This window comes from Myotis daubentonii, chromosome 4 (assembly GCF_963259705.1).
Source record: "Myotis daubentonii chromosome 4, mMyoDau2.1, whole genome shotgun sequence".
Taxonomy (NCBI): Eukaryota; Metazoa; Chordata; class Mammalia; order Chiroptera; family Vespertilionidae; genus Myotis; species Myotis daubentonii.
The window spans coordinates 72,533,496-72,553,604 of NC_081843.1; the positions used below are offsets into that span (position 1 = coordinate 72,533,496).

The window sequence follows — 20,109 nt, forward strand, 5'->3', positions numbered from 1 at the left end:
ACACTGAAAAGTCATTATTGTGAGACAAATTCAGTAAAATGTGAATCCCAAAGATGGTTTAACAATGTTTACAGGTTAGATGGTTCAACAGAATTTTTCATATAGAAATGACTTCAGGGAGTTTATTCTCAGCTGCCTCCTTACATAGCTTTTCTTAGCTACAAAAAATAAAAATAAAAAAACCATAGGAATTTTTAATTCTAATGTAATTCTAAGTGATAGAATGTGACTTACAGTCATCATCGCTTGCATCTGACTCTTCAATCAAGGTACATTCTATTAGAGAGAGAACCCCACCTGTCTGGAAAAAGCCAATTTTCCATTAAGAGACTTGAGAATCATGCATAGGTTCAGAAGCTCTGATTTGCAAATCTTATTCTCAAGTTGCCATAGCAGAAAACATAGCAATTCTACATCATAAATAAGTTTTTATACATTCCAAAATGAAATTTACATGCGTAAAAGTAATTGAGCTCATTTAACTTCATGATTCTTCTCCCCAAACCGCTCTCACTCCCAATGTTTATAAAATTTAGCAAGTCAGTCTATGGCAACTAGATGGCCCTTAGGGGCTCTTGAGAGTGCATCTCAGCAAAGGCAGAGCTCATCAACCAGGAGGTGATTGGAACAGTAGAAAGCCAATAATTTCAGCCACCAATAACAGAAGGTATAGATAGGCAAATCATTTCTGTCAAGGGCCAGAAAGTAAATCTTTGAGGTTTTGCAAGCCATCTGATTTCTATTGCAGCTACTCAAATCTGCCATTTTAAGAAGCATGAACGCAGCCGCAGATAAAATGTAAACAAGTGACTGTGGCTGTGTTCAATAAAAGTTTATTAACAAAAATAGACACTGCAACAATTTGACAAGATTTTTATAGCTCAGTAGTCATCAACTAGTAGTAATTTTGTCCACGTTAGGGTTTTAATGGCACTTCGTAATGGTAATGCACATTTAAATTTCTGTTACTGTAGGTCCAAGTGACAACACAGTAAATGTCAAGGTTGGTAATTGTACATTACCTCACTCTGCAGTTGTGATAATGTTTTGTGATACCAGGCATGGGGAAGTCATAATTAAATTAACTTGAATGCGTCTTGAAACATAAATAGAATAATCATGTAAAACCAGTACCTTGAGCAGATGCAGCTTTCCTCCTGAGCTTCTTGTGCAAATTAAAAAGTGTTTTGTAAATAAGAAGCATTGTCTTTCTCCTTCCTTTTTCAAAGACAATGAACCCAGGCGAACTTTACTAAGTTTCCCCTTCTCCACGGAAGGTACTTGAATAAGAGAACCTGGTGATCAGGAAAGTGGAGAATACACAGCAATTAAAATTCTGTGAAGTGAGAGCCCTGCCTGATGCAATAAATACCAATGATTCACTGGATGCACCATTGGAACAAGTAAATTCCCTACATTCTGAGCAGAAGAAACCATATACTGTGCTTTAAGAGTCACACTAATCCCTACTATTTTTATAAAACACTTCAGATTTGATTACTCATCTCTAAGCTGGAAAATAAGTTTGAAAGAAAGACAAGCTGAATTCAAAAAATGAGGATTGAATCTCAATCAACTGATTAATTTAACAGTAAGATACATATTGTATAATCACATCTATATATATAAAAAGCCAGCGACCAGAATGCCGTGATGACCGAAACCACCAGTCGCTATGAAGCCCACTGTGGCCAGCGAACCCAGCAAATTGGCCAGATCAGGGGGTGAGGCCAGCTGGCCAACCTCCTACAGCCCCTCCCCCCAGCCGGCTCCGCCCATGATTGCCCCGATTGGCCAGGCCAGCCAACCAACCTCCCACCATCTTCTCCCAACAGGCCCCGCCCTGATCCCCCCCCCCCCCCCCGTTGGGGCCAGGCTGGCCAGACCCCACCCATGCACAAATTTGTGCACTGGGCCTCTAGTATGGTACTAAAATAACATAGTAAAAAGCATAAAGAAGTTATTCTTCCTGAAGCACTGAAGGAAGATAAATAGTATATTGATAGAATTTACATAGTATTTAAAAAATAGAATATGCAATACATGTATATTATAACAATATACAAATTATACAATTTAACACAAAATCTAGTTAACTTAAGGACTATTTTTAAAGGACAGCTATTTCAGGTTATATTTATTTTTATTTACTTTATTTTGTTTTTTATTTAAATTTATTGAGTAACATTGCTTAATAAAAGTATATAGGTTTCAGGTGTACAATTCTATAATACATCATCTGTATATTGCACTGTGTATTTACCATCCAAAGTCAAGTCTCCTTCCATCATAATTTATCCCCCCTATACCCTTGTCTACCTTCCCCCAGCTCTCTTCCCTTCTGGGAATCACCATGCTGTTGTACGTATCTATGAGTTTTGGTTTTCTTTGGGGGTTTTTTTCTTTGTTTGGTTGTTTGTTGCTTGCTTAATCCTTTCACCTTCAGGTTACATTTAAACTGTGCAACAAAAATTCTTTGTGGAATCTAAATGGAAAATAAACCACATAAAGTCTATACACAGGGCATTCCTTGCGAGTAAAACTATCTTCCATTCCACGTGAGAAGCTCTGCATAGACTTTATATAATTTCACCCTAATAATGACCTCCCTCTCCCCACAAATAAAATTCCAACATAAATTAAATATGAAACCCAAAAATACTAAGATTTGTGCAAATACCTTGCCTCTGGCTTCTGAAATGGCCTGAGCCAGTATTATTTCTATGATTGGTTTAATCTACCATTTACTCAAAATGCAGCCTTAGAGAGGCTCAGATCAGCCTCTTGAGAACCATTCAATGCATCCTGGCCCCTTAAATATTAACAGAGGGGCATCTCTAAGAGGTCAGGTTGCAGGCAGCCCTATTTTCTTTCCATACATTTTTTAGGTTCCATGATATTTTTTAATGAGCACAGAATAAAGTGAACAGAAAAGCAGTAAATTCTTCAAAGATACAAAATTGTAAAACTATGATTGTGAGTCACAAAATGTTCACATTAACATATAAATATTCCAAATAGCATCTACTTTTTAATAAAGATCGGAAGGTGTACAGGTGGTAAAGGGCTCAAAGCTTCCATGCCCAGATTCCATCTGTTTAGGTGAGTGTTAGGTGAGACTGCTTGACAGAGAGAGTAGGCAGCTACTGGGGCCTCAAAATAGCATGGAAACCATCCTGGGGAGGCCATGGGACTGGGGAGCAGAGGGTGGGAGAAGGCTTGATTCCATTGAAGGGAGCAGGCAAGAGGGGAGTGATGAGAGAGGTGGCAAAGGTGGGAGCAAACCGGCAAAGAACAAAGGCAGTAATTAAATTTGAAGCGTAAAGAAGGATGGGAAAAGCTCAAGACAGAACGCTTAGAGAAGTACATGAGCAAGTAATTGCAGCAGAGGGATTGTACTCATGGGACTTACAGGGTGGAAGCAAAGCAGAGGAGATCTTTCAGAGGACCTGGGTCTCCCATCATTTTACAGAAAGGGAAACTGAGGCCTGAGAGGCTAAACAGCTCTGTGTTCAGCTTCTCAGGGTGGCATGGCCAGGACACAGCAGTGGATTCAGCATCGTAAAAACTGAAATCCAGAAAAGGAGTGGATGGGAAAAGGCAGTAAGTTCCAACTTTGCCATGGGTGGAATTGCTGGATCATATGGTAGTTCTATTTTTAATTTTTGGGGGAACCTCCATACTGTTTTCCATAGTGGCTGCACCAAGTTACAATCCCACCAATAGCACACAAGGGTTCCCTTTTCTCCATGTTCACACCAGCATTTTTTATCTCTCGTCTATTTGATGATATAATGCCATTAATCTTAATTCCACTCAGTAGTGAAAAAGAATGAAGAGCAATTTCCAGGTTATTGGGTTAGACATTTGAGAAGATATGAGTATTGCTAGACCCCATGTTACAAGTTCAAAGAACACTGAAAGTACATGATTCTGAGTGTGGGAATGCTCAAGGTACCAGAGACGCCCATGGCTCATTCTCAGTGCATTGAATTCAGTCTCCTTTATTTAATTTTCTTAATTCACATTTCTATAAGACGATGTTGAATCTGCATTATGGGTTCTCTACAAAATGTCAATTTGGAGTGGCTTGATCTTTTACTAAATTTCATACATATTTTATGTTATCAAAAATAGAAACTCATTCTAACATTTGGATTTTGGTGGGGGGTTTTTGTTCATCCTCACTCGAGGATATTTTTTCCATTGATTTTTAAAAATATATATTTTTATTGATTTCAGAGAAGAAGGGAGAGGGAGAGAGAGATAGAAACATCAATGATGAGAGAGAAGCATTGATCGGCTGCCTCCTGCATGCTTCCTACTGGGGATCGAGTCCACAAACTAGGCATGTGCCCTTGACTGGAATTGAACCCAGGACCCTTTAGTCTGCAGGCCAATGCTCTATCCACTGAGCCAAACCGGCTAGGGCTCCATTGATTTTTAGAGATAGTGGAAAGGAGGGTGGGAGAAGAGAGAGAGAGAGAAAGAGAAACACCAATGTGAGACACATCAATTGGTTGCCTTCTGCATGCACCTTGACCAGGGCTGGGAATTGAACCTGCAACCCAGTTACATACCCTTCACTGGGGATTGAACTTGAGACTCTTCGGTGTACAGGCAGATACTCTAACCACTTAGCAACACAACCCAGGGCTGGATCTTGGTTTTTAAAGTTTATATCATAATCTCACAGGCACTAGTTAATGTGCTTTTGTGAATATTAGCTCCTTTAACCTTCAGAAGAACCCTAAAAGATAAACAACTTAAGGGGATATAACTGAGGCAAAGAGAGATTAATTAAATTGCCCAATATCATACAGCAAAAAATGGAGAAGGCAGCATTTGACCTTCAGTGACATGGCTATATTATCTTCCTATTATTGTCTCAGATATTTATGCATTTATTTGTTGAACAAACTTTGAACAGATTTTAGAAAATGAATGACAATGTCAGCCCACTGCTATGATACATTTTGCATCCTATTCATTAACTATCTAATAATTGGAATCAATTTGCAATAATAAAAGGGTAATATGCAAATCGACTGAACAGCAGAATGACCGGTCACCATGACGCGCACTGACCACCAGGGGGCAGACACTCAACCAGAAGCTGGGCTGACAGCTGGTGAGCGCAGCGGTGGTGGCGGGAGCCTCTCCTGCCTCTGTGGCAGCGCTAAGGATGTTTGACTGCTGGCTTAGGCCCACTCCCTAAATAGGACATCCCTCAAGGGCTCCCTGACTGCAAGAGGGCGCAGGCCAGGCTGAGGGGACCACCCCCCTCCCCGCCCCCCCAGTGCACGAATGTCATGCCCTGAGCCTCTAGTGCAGGGGTGGGCAAACTTTTTGACTCGAGGGCCACAATGGGTTCTTAAATTGGACCGGAGGGCCGGAACAAAAGCATGGATGGAGTGTTTGTGTGAACTAATATAAATTCAAAGTAAACATCATTACATAAAAGGGTACGGTCTTTTTTTTTTTTTTTTAGTTTTATTCATTTCAAACAGGCCGGATCCGGCCCACGGGCCGTAGTTTGCCCACGGCTGCTCTAGTTTATAATAAAACTTCTGTTATTTCAATTACTAAATTCTCATGACTGACATTTAAGATTAGCTAATGCCCTTATTCTGAAGAGGCCTTTCAGAGAATCTAATTTATTTTTTCTAGTCCTCAAAAAAAAGTCATTTAAGATTGAAACTGTGCACATGTGCATTTGCACACACACATGCACATACATACCACACTGAAATAGACCTTATAGCATCCTTAACAGTAAATAACACAAATACTAACACAAAATTAGAGATAAATTATAGTCCATTTCATAGAAAATAGAATCCCTCAAAGTTTAAAAGAATTTTTTAAAAACCCACCTCAGTGGATTTTAAAGCCTGCTAAGGGTATTTAGTAAAAGTGATAATAGATACAACCAAAGCAAAACAATGCAAACTTTCCAAACTATCTGTAATTCAATTACTTCCTACTTTCAGATTAAGGTCTGACTTTTTAAAACCACCTTTATTGAATAATTCCTGAACAGACAAACCAAACCAAACAATACAGATAAATACTGCTGAAAGTCAAATCATTGAATCAACATCAACACAATAATAACATCAGCTATATTAATAGCTGGCAGGAGCTCCTTAAACGTGTGATACAGAACAGTCGATAAGTAACATCTGGACTTGAGTCAAAGGGAGAGGTGACTCATGATTGATTTTCTTCCAGGTGCCATGAAAAAAAAAAATGATTCATTCAATATATTTAACCTTCGGGCAGTTTTCATTATAGATGTTTTTTACAAAGTTAGATAAAAATCGTCTAAGTTTGTAGAAATATACCAAATGGTTATGTATAATCATCCTTTGCAATCAAAAGTCCTTTCAGAAATTAGAGAAATAACAGTTAGAGAAACTCCTGTTTCCATTCCCACATATTATAAAGCTCAAGTCAATTAGTATTTGTCAGGAAACTCTGAACACAAGAAAAATACAAAAGAAGACACCTTACAACCCAAGCTGCAATTGAACAAGCGATTCAATTTAATCCCATGCCCATCTTCCAGGTATCATGGAAAGCACTGTACCAGGCAAGAGAGAATTCAAAGGCATTGCCCTTCAGTATTATAATTACTGGGAGAGACAGGCATGCAAACATGGACTTATAATACACAAGAGCCTGAAATACATGCACCAGGAGCAAAGGGCCTTGGAAACGATGAGGAAGGTAAATTCATTCTAACTACATGGGAGGGGATGAGAAGAAGCAGAAATGTTAAAAAGGCTACTTAGATGTGTCTGACCTAAGCCTGGTAGGACAAGTAGACCGTTAAGAGGCACGGAAGAGATGGGTAAGGGCATTCCTGGTCTCCAGGCTGGCGGACAACACACTAAGGGCAGAGAGGCAGGGAAGTGCCGGGAAGGCAGGAGCCAACATGGGACACAGTCTGGTGCAGAGGAACAGAGGGGAAATTCAGAAGGCCTGGTGTTGTTAGCATTATACTCCGCTATTGTTATTTTTTAAATTAATAGCGAAAGCCAAAAATGAGAAAAGGTATCATTTCCTACAATATACTTCCAAACTTTAACATCTGTGTGATTTCTCTCTTTGTAAATAAATAATGGAAAGTAGAACTGCATGTGTTACGTTTTTGAAGTATTCTGTGCAAAAATCAATGTGCACGGCACACATGTTTGGTTTGATGAGGCAAACAATATTTTAAGCAGCACATTTTGGTGCGCAACAGAAATGCAAATTATCTTCAAACAATATTGGCATAGTGTAAACAGAAATCAGGTTCAAGGCTAGTCCCAAATTTCTGTGCCGCTCCTCACCAGGTTCAAAATGATACATGTGTACAATACACTGTCTCCCATCAATCCCATGAGGCAGGCTCCCCTCCCCCGGGACGCCTCAGCGCTTAGAAAGAACCTGGGATGTGGTTTACTGTCTGCACTTGGTGAGAGCCGTGGAGAGACGTGCCCCGTTAGGCTCCTCTTTCTCCATAGTTTCCAGCACAAATACCTAGAACTCTTCAAAAGCTCAATGTACGGGGTGATGCTACCAAAGCACACCCCACAAACAAGATGCCTCCGCCACTCCCCAAGGCTGGCAGGGGTCAGCGTGACATTCCATGGTAACTGGAGCCACCAGCTGACTCGAACATATCATGCGGGGCCTCCAGAAGTGCCGATGAAAAATGGGAACAGGAGACAGCTGTTTTCACTTCGGACATTGTCCCCACTGCCACACGAGAGGGCTTTAAGTAACGCAAGCTTCTCTCGGGCCTCTGCCTGGATGTCGTCACCGCCTGGCACTGACACTCCCATCGGCCAGATGGGTCTGTCCTCACTGGAGCTGCAGAGAACGTCTGGCCCACTGAGGAGGAGAGTCCGGTCAGAACGTAAGGGGCTGTGCCACTCCTGCTGTACTATGATTGTGTTGCTGTTTTTCGTGGCCCCTGAAAAGAGACAGCACGAAGGTGGGCCTTGACCACAGCCTCCCTCAAGACCATGGGGATATCCTGCACGAACCGCATGAATCACACAGCTACAGCAAGCCTGCTCCCAAATGCTTCCCTGGATCTGATCATGTAACAAACGCAGAGATCACTCAGATGGTGGGTGTGCGGCATGAGGACTTACCTTGGCGGATGAAAGTTTGGCTGGTGTCCAGCAAAATATCACAGCCCTCCACGATCATTCTTTCTATGGCAAGGTTCTTCCTTATGTTTTCCGTGTCACTCACTTCATCGTGCATTATCCTGTCGGCCAGGACACAGACAGGATCACTGTCAGAGATCTTTGTATTGCCCTGGCCGGTGAACAAAGAGCCCCACGTGGGAACTTGTATCGGTGTAAGTGGGGCTGTGAGGGAAGCAGACTGGACGACTTGATCTCAATAGGCCATGACCCAAAGCAAGGCCAATGTACATCATGACTCTACAGATCAGCGGGTCAGTGATTGTGAGTTCCCTGGGAATGCCGCTGGTACATGCAACAGGAAAGCAACATGTTATTTTCTGAAAAGCTTTTAGTGAAGATTGAAATCAGAGTGCCATTTCTTAGAGACAGAGTAAATGAGAGGCTTTATACCATTTATCCCAATAAGCTAAAGGAACACAGATATAAATAATTGTCTGAAACATTGAAAAGCTACTGATAAATCCAAGATATACATGCTCCAGCTTCCTGGCAAATATGAATATAAAAATGCAATAAAAAGTCATTTTTATTTTATGCTGAAAAGTGAACATTCTCCACCTTAAACCAAAGTACACCTGCTCTCAAGAGCTACCATTAAACTTGCAGGGAATCTGAGAAGCTGGATTGTGTCTTGCCTCTTGCTCCCTAGACATACAATTAGGTTTCCACAAAACACTGACTTGCTGCTTTCCCATAACAGGCCGCTATTGTAAGTTCTCTGCGTACCTGGACAGGTCCTCTAGTTTTGATTTTGCAAATTCCAGACTCTTCCTCTCCACATGTTCATGGGGTGTATGAGCGAGCAGTTCATGAATGGTGATGATATACCTGGGGATCTAAATGCAAACACAGGCCAGTGTGAGCATGAGGCGAGGATCAGTAACCGGGACATTCTCTTCTGTGCCTCATCACTTCCAAGAAGCTCGTCTCATCTCTTATGGTTGTCATTGTTTTTCAAACATTTTTTAAAGAAATACATAAGTGTGGGAGTGGGGGGCAAAGGGGGGAGAAGGACACATATGTAATACCTTAATCAATAAAGAAGAAAAAAAGAAATATATTTTAAAACGTTTAAAATAAACTACGTTTCAAACATCACACACACACACACACACACACTAGTACACACATGCGCAAATTCCCCAGGAAAACATGAAAAGAGTAATAAAGTATTGCTACAAAGAAATAATTGTTTCTTTTGATTTTTTAATATAATCATACATTTCTTAATCATAATTTTTGAAAATTGGTTCATAGGGAAACAGATATAGTTATCATCAAGTCACTAGAGTCTGTATGTTATATATATTTGTCTGTTCATAACTTTTTTTTAAAAAAAAATTGACAATCCTACTGTAATGTTCTCTTTAAGAATTGAAACTTGGGCCTTGGCCAGTGTGGCTCAGTTGGTTGGGGATTGTCCCATGCACCAAAAGGTTGCCGGTTTGATTCCTGGTCAGGGCACATGCCTGGGTTACAGGCTCTATCCCAGGTAGGGGGAGTGCAGGAGGCAGCCAATCGATGTTCAGCTCTCACACATCAATGTCCCTCTCTCTCCCCCCCCCCTCTCTTTTTCCCCTTCCTCTCTAAAAATCAATATTTATTAAAAAAGAATTAAAATTTGGGAGAAGATATGTTCACCCTTGTTATATTCTGATCCTCCTTCTAGCAGTAAAAAGTATTGTTTAACGAAGCTACTTATTTGTACTTTTGCTTAAAAACAGACTACCCACATCCTGCCAAAGGCAGAAGAAACTTCACCAACCCTCTGAAGGTTTTAATAGACTATAGCAGAGATTTAACTCAAATTTCAGTGATTCAACATATTTAAATTTTACTGGCTTAGAAACTAAAATTTGTTAGAAATCAGGGGCAGTGGGTTTAATCTTAATAACATACATGAACAATAGCTACCATAACACTGCTCACTGTGGGTCAGATCAGGTGCTCGAGGTTTACATGTGCGTATAATCCTCCAACAACATAAGATTCCTTCCCATTTTACGTATAAGGAAACTAAGTGTGGAAGGGTCAGTAATTTGCCCAATGTGGCCTCATAGTAAATGGCAGAGCCAGCCACGAGCCCAGCTCTGACCAGTGCACTCGCCCAGTAAGCCTGCTCCAGGACTGGGGTCTCACTCAACCCCTGGGAGCGCCTCTGAGAATGAAGAAAGTGGAAGTTTCCCAGGGCTCCGTGGGTAGCTGCTTGCATTCTGACCTGACATGGTGTTGGTGAGTCTGTCCACAGCTCTGCTTTTGCTCTCGGCAGCGGTGGCCTTCACTGGGTAATTTACTAATATGTACCGGATGCCCACATTTATGTGTGAAGCACAGAGGGCAGCGCCATCAACACAGACATCAATCTGCAGCTCCTACTGGGGATCACATCCTAGGGAATGTCATCAAGTCAAGGTTTCGGCAGTGCTACCGACTCCCTAGTCATAGGAGGTGGGGAACAGCAGACCCTTCCCTCTGAAGGCTTGCTGCCTCCCACCCCATAGACCTCTCACCGAGACAGCCTGTAGGGCTGTGACCCTGGTGAAGCTCCCGGGATAAGTATACTTTCAAATACCCCTTTCACTTAATCCCATGATTGATCAAAGTTTTCCTCTAAGTTAGTACTCCACAAGAAAATCAAGGCAATCACCAGCTAAGGTACTCAGTTTTTCATAACAAAGAGGGCAGGAGTGGGAGAGCCTGGCTACTTATAGTACATGAAACCCCACAAAACTGAGTTTAGTCAATACCTCCATGGTCCTCCCCCATTAATTCATCTATTTTAGAGAGCTCCCTGGCTAAGGTTCAAGAGAATGGATTTGAAATTTAGTAACTGGCCTTTTCCACGAAAAAGTGAAGGAACAAACATGCCTAAAACTGCCAAAAAGTGGGCAAAGAATGTTCTGCAGAGAAGTGGACAGCTCTTCAAAGAGCTTATCTGTATAGTCAAGTGCTAATTATAAATCTGTTCCCCCAAAACCTAAGAATCAGAGAAAGTACTGTCTAGATTGGTGGTTTTCAACCTTTTTCATCTCATAGCACACATAAACTAATTACTAAAATTCTGTGGCACACCAAAAAAGTTATTATATTTTTTGCCGATCTGACAAAAAATATATAGATATAAATTTTGATTCATTCACACCGGATGGCTATTGTTGTGTTAGCTGTTGTCATTTTTTAAATTTGACAATCTAAGGGAAAAGAAGTCAAGTGCCCCTGACTAAGTTAGTCAGGTACTGCACCTTTTAAAAATTCTTGAGGCACACCAGTTGAAATCACTGATCTAGATGAATCATCATTCCGCTTTCAATTATGGAACAATACTTGTTACTTTATAGACATTCATTAGTTTGTTCTCCAATAACCATAAACAGGTGTCTACTTTCTGGTGCACATCTAACAGTGCTGGTCTCACCATGATGAATTCATGATCAGCTTACCTATGGATTTATGAGCGGATGATGCCAATTTAAACAGTTCCAGACAAGCCACTGTCTTTGCAAAATAAAAATTATGTTAATCACTACATCGTTTTTCATAACAAACTTCTTGGCAACATTTGGATTTGCTTATCTGATAGTTCAATTGAGGATATATTCACTGTATCATCCAAATTCTGCAATTCCTCCATGTTTCCATAATTCAACATAGTTCATTAACAGCAGCAATTGACTTACTGGACAAGGGACCCAGAAAGAGGTAGAATATAATACTTTTCTACACATACACAGGCTAAAAGTTGCCAATCACCTCTCCCCTTTCTCTGCTCCACACCAACCTCTGTCCCCATATACAGGCTCGAAAAAAATAATCTGGAGGTATGAACTAGGCTCACCTCTTCCATTGTTGCTATACAGCAAAAAACTGAAATGTGCCGCCCTCATCCCAAGGTGTCCAGCCTACACCAGAGCAAGGCATAAGTACCACTGCTAATACAATGTATGCAGAGGGACATAGATGTGCCTCGACCATCTGAGAGAGCAAGTGCCTCATGACTATTCCACCTCATTAGTGAAAGGACCAAAAGAGAACAAGAAGAGTGGAATGGACATGGACCTAGCAATAAGAACCTTTAAACTTCCAGAAGGAGCAGCCCACCCCCAAGTGTTCCATGTGTCACTCTAGAGAGACAGTAGGAGGGAGAGACCCCAAATGAACAAGACCGAGGGGAGACATCAGTGAGGATGAGGGCCGTGGGCAGCAAACGCTGATGGTTTTCCCCTCTTGGTCTATTCAAAATAGTTATAAGGAAGCAAAATAGTTATGAGGAAGCGAATAAGTAAAGAGCACAATTCTGTGCTCTTTCAATTTGCCCGTTTCTTGCAGTTGGACCAGTTCTGGCCAAATTCTTTAAATTTGAGGTTTCTCCCAGAGCAAGCAATGGCTCTCATAAGCTGAGGCTCTTGGTTACCCTGGTCTGGACGAAGCCAGAGAATCTCAACATCTGACCCCTCAGTTAAATTCTAAGGTTTGGGGCCACCACAGTCTTGGCAGAGGCAGAGAGGGTTAGGGCCTAGACCAGTGGTCGGCAAACTGCGGCTTGCGAGCCACATGAGGCTCTTTGGCCCCTTGAGTGTGGCTCTTCCTAAGCCTTAGGAGTACCCTATTAAGTTAATAACAATGTACCTACCTATATAGTTTAAGTTTAAAAAATTTGGCTCTCAAAAGAAATTTCAATCGCTGTACTGGTGATATTTGGCTCTACTGACTAATGAGTTTGCCGACCACTGGTAAACTAACACCACCATGTAGTTACCCAACCAAACTTTCAGAACTAGTCTAATGTGAGCACTGTCACAGAGTCAGAGAGCTAGTGCCCGGGAGATACCCACAGCTCAGCTGCCTCAATTTTGAGATCTAGAAATGGAGGTTTAGATGGTTCCATTATTTCCCCCAAAGCTATGACTACAGGGTGAGCAAGACATCCAGGTCTCCCAAGGATTCCCAGTCCAATGGTCCTTGTCCATATTATGGGAAGTCCTTGGGGTCAATCAAAATGCCCAGTCATTGTTATTGGGCTTAAGCTCCATGGGGAGGGAGGGGGAGGTGGTGGAAGAGCATCACAGCATTTTTAAGAAATCCACAGGCCTTTCCAAGGCCCTACATTCAACTTTTGGACATGCCACCTAAAGTGCAAGTGCAGCCTGCCATTTTAAAACATTGAGAGAGCTTCACCAGGGGGAGTTAAGCAGCAATTGGAAAGACATCGGTGGGGAAGGAGCTGGGAACCTCTTTGAATGTTCCATGTGTCTTTCACACTCTACCTTTGTATATTCACCTGAGTTGGGATTGCTGAACAGAGTCAACTTAGGGTATTTTAATCATAACCTAGAGGCAACTGCCAAAAATTCAAATAGAATCTCAGAAGAACATTGCATTATGCAAACTTTGTTTCACTGTAAATAAATCTTAAATTACAATTTTGTATAAGGTTACCAAAAAAGAAATCTTTTTTTCTTTGAACTTTTCCTTGTGAAATATTTCCTCAGAGAGGCAAAGAGTTCAAACAATTCAGTTCCATGAAAAAACACAATAACATTACAAAGTTCCACTATACTTAAGTTATTTCAAATGCATCCTTTTTGTTTTTATAGAGATTTTATAAACTTCTATAGTAATTTCCAGGATTTCAAGCAGGTTTGACAAACTGTAAGACAAACCATCACAAACCAGGCCAACATTTCTTTCTGAGGCTAGAAAATGATCCACCGGGGTCAGCGTTGAGGGGGACAAAGCTCCCCACAGAAACCCTAACACACATGATTCGGGGATTCGGTTTACCACATGACAATTTAGAGGGCTGGCCAGAAGCCCCATAAATTCCACATCGGAACACTCGATGCCTTTCCAAAAGAACAGCATCAACACTTTTCAAGAGAACAGGCAATTCAGTTCACATTTTGGCCTCTGCCATTCTCACTCAAGGGCTCTTAATGGTAAAGCCCAAGATACAGGAAAGAACACGAGTGTACTTGATCCCTTGGGTTGCTCTACTCCCACAAAGTGAATGTCATGACAAGCCCCAGCCTCCCTGCAGCAGCCCGAGAGGGGCCAAGAGTCCCCGGGCCAGCTAATGCCTCTGGCTCCTAAGTCTACACAGCCTCTGTCACCTGGGAGGTCCTCCTTTTGCTCTCCAGAGCTCCAGCCAAGGGAGACTCAACAGCAAGGCCAGCAGGGTGGGGAGGATGGCCAGGAACACAAGACTTTCCCACTAGTCCACTCAACTTCTCAGGAACCTTTTATGCAACCAGCATACCCTGGAACATTTGCACAGCATCCTATTTCTGTAACCCTAATAATATTTTTAAACATGCTGGAGGAGGAGACTTCATGGAAGAGGTCTGCGTGGAATCTTTCTATAAAGAGAACACTGTGCTGCTTTTCAAAAAAAAAAAATCATTTTTTATGTAATTGTCTCAGAAATGCCTGGCTTTCTTATATATACTAGGCAGAGAGAATGTGAGGCATAAATTTGATTATCTCAAGGTCAAGATCAAGATGAGAGGTGAGGCATGTGTGTTATAATTCTTCACAGGGGATCCTTACACATCTCCCTCTTTTCATGAGGAACATTGGGCTGGAACTAGTGACTCATAATATGCATCCCAGAGGACTCACCTGAAACATCGGGTAGGTCAAGAACGTTTCTAGCATCCTCCCTTCACAGGCAGGGTTGGCTTCATACTGTTTCAAGAGCTTGTCAAAATCTCTGTTTTGCTTACAATTGGCAAGCACTTGGAGGCTGTACTGGTGGTTACGCACAAATTCTTGATAAATGTTCAGCATGGGGAGCAAGATATCAAACAGATCAGCTGAAAGAAGAAGCAAAACGGCAGTTTCTTCTGGTGCTCAGTGAATTAGCTACGGTACTGGAGAGAGACTGTGCTCACTCCATGGGAGTGGCAGGGAGTGGCTCCACCCAGTCCCAGGTGTCACACATCCATGGGGACCAGTCCAGGTGCCTGAATAACTGATCTGACAGAGTGCTCCCCAGGGCAGAGCCTGACTCTAGCCCAGAATGACCATGACAGGCCAGGGGAAAGGTCAATACTAGGGCAGGACCCAAAGGCCAATAAGACAAATTCCCAATGGCTAAAGCAGCTCACAGATCAGTGGGAAAATTCAACAGCTTCAGCTGAACAATGTTGAAATTATTTTACTCTAATTGTAGTCAGAGTAAGAGAAACCAAAGCATGCACTTACCTAAAATTAAAGTAGGCCAGTTTGCTAACCTTGCCTTCAGTCCTTGATGAAATATTTCATGAAGAAACATGATTGTTTCACTATAAAAATGCAATAAGAATATAATTTAGTCTTGAGTAGAGCCATTGCCACCCAATGTGGGAAAATCTCCCTCCTTCCTCACAACAGCAAGGCCTAGCTTTTAATCACATGCTATCAGACTTCTCATTACACACATACACACACACACACACACACACACACAACTATGGCACATTCACATAATATAATACAATGTAGCAATTTTTTAAAAATTGAATGGTCTTTAGATAGCAATATGGAAAGATGTCCAGGATATATTGATACATGAAAGAAAAATCTATATAAAAAATACATTGCCTTTTGTGTAAGAAGGGGCAAAGTAACACTCAAAATCCACATTTGATTTCATCTACATTAATAAACACTGGAAGGATATATAAGAAATTAATTTAAATGATTACATACAGAAAGTGGGGGAATGGGGTGGGCAAAGGCAAGGTAAAAATGAGATTTCTAACTGTTGCTTGATGTTTTCATGTTGTTTTGACTTGTGAACTATTATCTACTCAAAAACAAATAACTAAAATTTTAAGTGAAACACTTAAGCACTTTCCTTCCCCCCTATCTCCTTTGCTTTTTTTTAAAATATATTTTTTTACTGATTTCAGAGAGGAAGGAAGAGGGAGGGAGAGAGAGATATAGAATCACCCATGATGAGAGAGAATTATGGTTTGGCTGCCTCCTGCAAGTCCCCCACTGGGGTTTGAGCCCACAACCTGGGCATGTGCCCTTGACCAGAATCGAACCTGGGACCTTTCAGTTCGCAGGCTGACGCTCTATCCACTGAGCCAAACCAGCTAGGCCTCTCCTTTGCTTCTTCATTTTCTACAGAACTCATCACCACATGATAGACTACATAGTTCACTTAATCCCTATTCATTGTCTGTCTTCCTTCATCAAAACTTAAGTTCCATGAAGGCAGGGATTTTTTATTTTTTTTTTATTTTTTGCTTTGTTCACTGAGGAATCCTCAGCAGTGAAGATACTATAAATATTTATTGAGTGAATAGATTTACTAGAAAGTCTCAGGCCCTCTGTTAGGTTTTGCTCTTCCTAGAGTACTTTTGTATAAATCTTATGTAATGACCCATTAATCACTCCATTTCCTTCGTTTTGTGAGGGAGATGATCTTCCCCAACATAAACATACCCCCACAGAATGATAAGAAAACATATATCAAATAGAGGAGAAAAACAGAAAACTACATGCCAAGATTCAAGATAAAGATATACAAATTGGACTAGTAATGAAACACAAATAATAGCTTTCTTATTTTCAATGTCATAAACTCATAAAAGTGAATTTATGAAACCGATTTTTTTATGAGTAGAGTAAAAATTCTAAGAAATACAAATGGGTTTTTCACATGACTGATTTATGCCAAGACAAACCTGTTGAGGAAAATACTACTGACGTCGTCGTGGCTGATGGGGGGCTTCTTGGAGCTGGCAGCCATTCGTAGGGGCCGGAGGAAGCAGTTGACCAGGATGTAGAGCTGGTGAACGTACTCTGACTCAGCCTCTACCATAGTGAACACAATCTGGTTTCTCTTCCTCATACTTTCGGCATGAGGAGAACAGATGTAATCCTGCACGATGGTCTTCCATTTCCTTCTACACAACCATCCTCGCATGAAGCTCTGAACCTATAGAGCAAAAAAGAAAAAGGAAGGGAAGGGAAGGGAAGGGAAGGGAAGGGAAGGGAAGGGAAGGGAAGGGAAGGGAAGGGAAGGGAAGGGAAGGGAAGGGAAGGGAAGAGAAGACCTCAGGGATCTGTGAGACAGACTTTTTAAGTCTGTCAGTAAAGGTGTCCATCCTTTGCCATATGAAACATTGCTCTTTCATTGGTGCACTAATGGTCCCACCCCTAGAATATGTAATGGCAGGCTTTTTTCAGATAACAGAATATAAATGATTTTTAAAATAATAATTTTATCAGGTTTACAAATTTCTTCCATAAGCTTAAGGTATTTAGGCCTGCCTAAATGGACACCAGCATCCTCCTATATAATAAAAGCCTAATATGCTAAGTGTCTGGTCGGCCAGTCGGCCATTCAACCAATCAAAGCATAATATGCCAATGATATGCTAAGGCTGCTCAGCCACTCACTATGATGTGCATTGTCCACCCAGGGGGCAGAGAGTTGACCAGTTGACCAGTTGCTATGATTTGCACTGACCACCAGGGGGCAGACAGTTGACTGGTCAACCTGTCACTATGATGTGCACTGATCACCAGGGGGCAGACGCTTTGACTGGTAGGTTAGCTTGCTGCTGGGGTCTGGCCAATCAGGACTGAGTGAGATGGGCCAGACATGCCCTGGAGCCCTCCCACAGTCCCTCCCCAGCTGGCCAACCTCCCGCATCCCTCCCCAACCCCAGTTGTGCACCGATGGGGTCCCTCAGCTTGGCCTGTGCCCTCTCACAATCCGGGACCCCTCAGGGGATGTCGGAGAGCCAGTTTCGGCCCGATCCCGCAGGCCAGGCTGAGGGACCCCACTGGTGCACAAATTCATGCATCAGGTCTCTAGTATAATAATATTACATGGTTAGTTATTAACATTTCAAGAACGAATGTTTATTCTTTAGCAATCAGATATTTTTTAAAATATTTTAAATTGTAGTAAAAAAAATGCATAACATAAAATTTACCATCTTAGCCATTTTTAAGTGTGTAGTTCAGTAGTGTTCATGTGGAAAATAATACAGTAATTATTAAATAATATAAGAACACACTCTCTATTTCGTGTACTCACAACTATAAACATAATTTTGCTACATCCTGTATTCACATTGTTGCACAACAGATCTTTGAGACTTTTTCATCTTGCAAAACAAACTTTATACTCATTAAACAACTTGCCTTTTCAGTCTTCCCTTAGGTCCTGATAACCACCATTCTTCCTGTTTCTGTGAATTTGACTACGTTAGATATCTCATATAAGTGGAGTCATATAGTTATATAGTTATCTGTATTTTTGTGTCTGGCTTATTTCATTTAGTATAATGCCCTCGCGGTTCATCCATGTTGTAATATGTGCCAGGATTTCTTTCCTTTTTAAGGCTGAATAATATTCCATTATACATATGTATCACTTTTTTTTTTTTATCCATTCAGTGGACATTGGGTTGCTTCCACCTTTTGGCTACTGTAAATAATGTTGCAATGAACATAGGAGTGCCTATATCTTTTCAAGATCCTACTTTTAATTGTTTTTGGTATGTACCCAGAGGTAGAATTGCTGGATCATATGGTAGTTCTATTTTTAATTTTTTGAGGAACCACCATACTGTTTCCCATAGCAGTTGAATCAATTTACAATGCTACCAGTAGTGCACAAGAGTTTCAGTTTCTCCACATCTTCATCAACAGTTATTATTTTTTTTTCATGAGAGTAGCTATACTAATAGGTATGCAGTGATATCAAACTGGTTTTTTAAAAAATATATTTTATTGATTTTTTACAGAGAGGAAGGGAGAGGGATAGAGAGTTAGAAACATCAATGAGAGAAAACATCAATCAGCTGCCTCCTGCACACTCCCTACTGGGGATGTGCCCGCAACCAAGGTACATACCCTTGACTGGTTGACTGGAATCGAACCTGGGACCCTTGAGTCTGCAAGCTGATGCTCTATCCACTGAGCCAAACCGGCTAGGGGCAAACTGTGGTTTTAATTTGTATTTATCTGATGCTTACTCATGTAGAGCATCTTTTTATGTTTATATGATGTCTCCAAAGATTATATACAAACTAGAGGCCCAGTGAACAAAATTCATACACAGAGGCAGAGGGGTCCCTCAGCCTGGCCTGCACCCTCTTGCAATCCAAGACTGCTGGCTCCTAACTGCTCACCTGCCTGCCTGCCTGATCACCCCTAACCGCCTCTGCCTGCCTTCCTGATCACCCCTAACAACCTCCGTCTAAGCCCCCACTGCGGCAGCTTCATCTGGAAGGACATCCGGAATGATGTCCGGAAGGTCATTCGGCTGTCCGGTCTAATTAGCATATTACGCTTTTATTATTATAGACTAGAGGCCCAGTGCACAGATTCATGCACAGAGGGGGTGGGGGAGGGGTGAAGTTCCTCAGCCTGGCCTGGGCCCTCTCGCAATCCAGGATCTCTTGGGGGATGTAGCAGTGCACCAAGCAGCAGGCAGCCAGGGAGGAGTCCAAGTGGGCGCCATGCCACTCACGCTCATCCCAGCCCACTGTGCCTGCAGCCGCTACTTGGTAGCATTGCCGCAGAGTTGGGAGAGGCGCCCGCCACCACAGCTGCGCTCGCCAGCTGTGAACTCAGCTTCTGGCTGAGCGGTGCTCTCCCTGTGGGAGCACACTGACCACCAGGGGGCAGCTCCTGCGTTGAGCATCTGCCCCCTGGTGGTCAGTGTGTGTCATAGCGACTGGTCAACCAGTCTTTCTGGTCATAACGGTCACTTAGGTATATATATATATATATATATATATATATATATATATATATATATCGCCAATTGTATGTAATCTTTGGAGAAATGTCTATTAAAGTCGTTAGTCCATTTTAAAATTGGGTTATTTGATTTTGTGTTGTTGAGATGTCATTTGTTTAAATTTAAAAATAAGTGTTAGGAATAAGC

The 20,109-nt window shown here is 41.7% G+C and overlaps 1 protein-coding gene across 3 annotated transcripts in view; it reads right to left on the reverse strand.

Moving 5' to 3' along the window:
• RASGRF2 (Ras protein specific guanine nucleotide releasing factor 2) overlaps positions 1 to 20,109 on the reverse strand; it is a 190,902-nt gene that overhangs the window by 96,642 nt on the left and 74,151 nt on the right. For all 3 annotated transcript variants that reach the window (XM_059694194.1, XM_059694193.1, XM_059694195.1), the window contains exons 5-11: positions 16,886 to 17,139; positions 15,414 to 15,493; positions 14,829 to 15,022; positions 8,937 to 9,046; positions 8,151 to 8,269; positions 1,135 to 1,295; positions 235 to 301 (exon numbers count right to left, since the gene is read on the reverse strand). In XM_059694194.1, the coding sequence (XP_059550177.1) occupies positions 235 to 301; positions 1,135 to 1,295; positions 8,151 to 8,269; positions 8,937 to 9,046; positions 14,829 to 15,022; positions 15,414 to 15,493; positions 16,886 to 17,139 (985 nt within the window). The remainder of the gene's footprint in view (positions 1 to 234; positions 302 to 1,134; positions 1,296 to 8,150; positions 8,270 to 8,936; positions 9,047 to 14,828; positions 15,023 to 15,413; positions 15,494 to 16,885; positions 17,140 to 20,109) is intronic.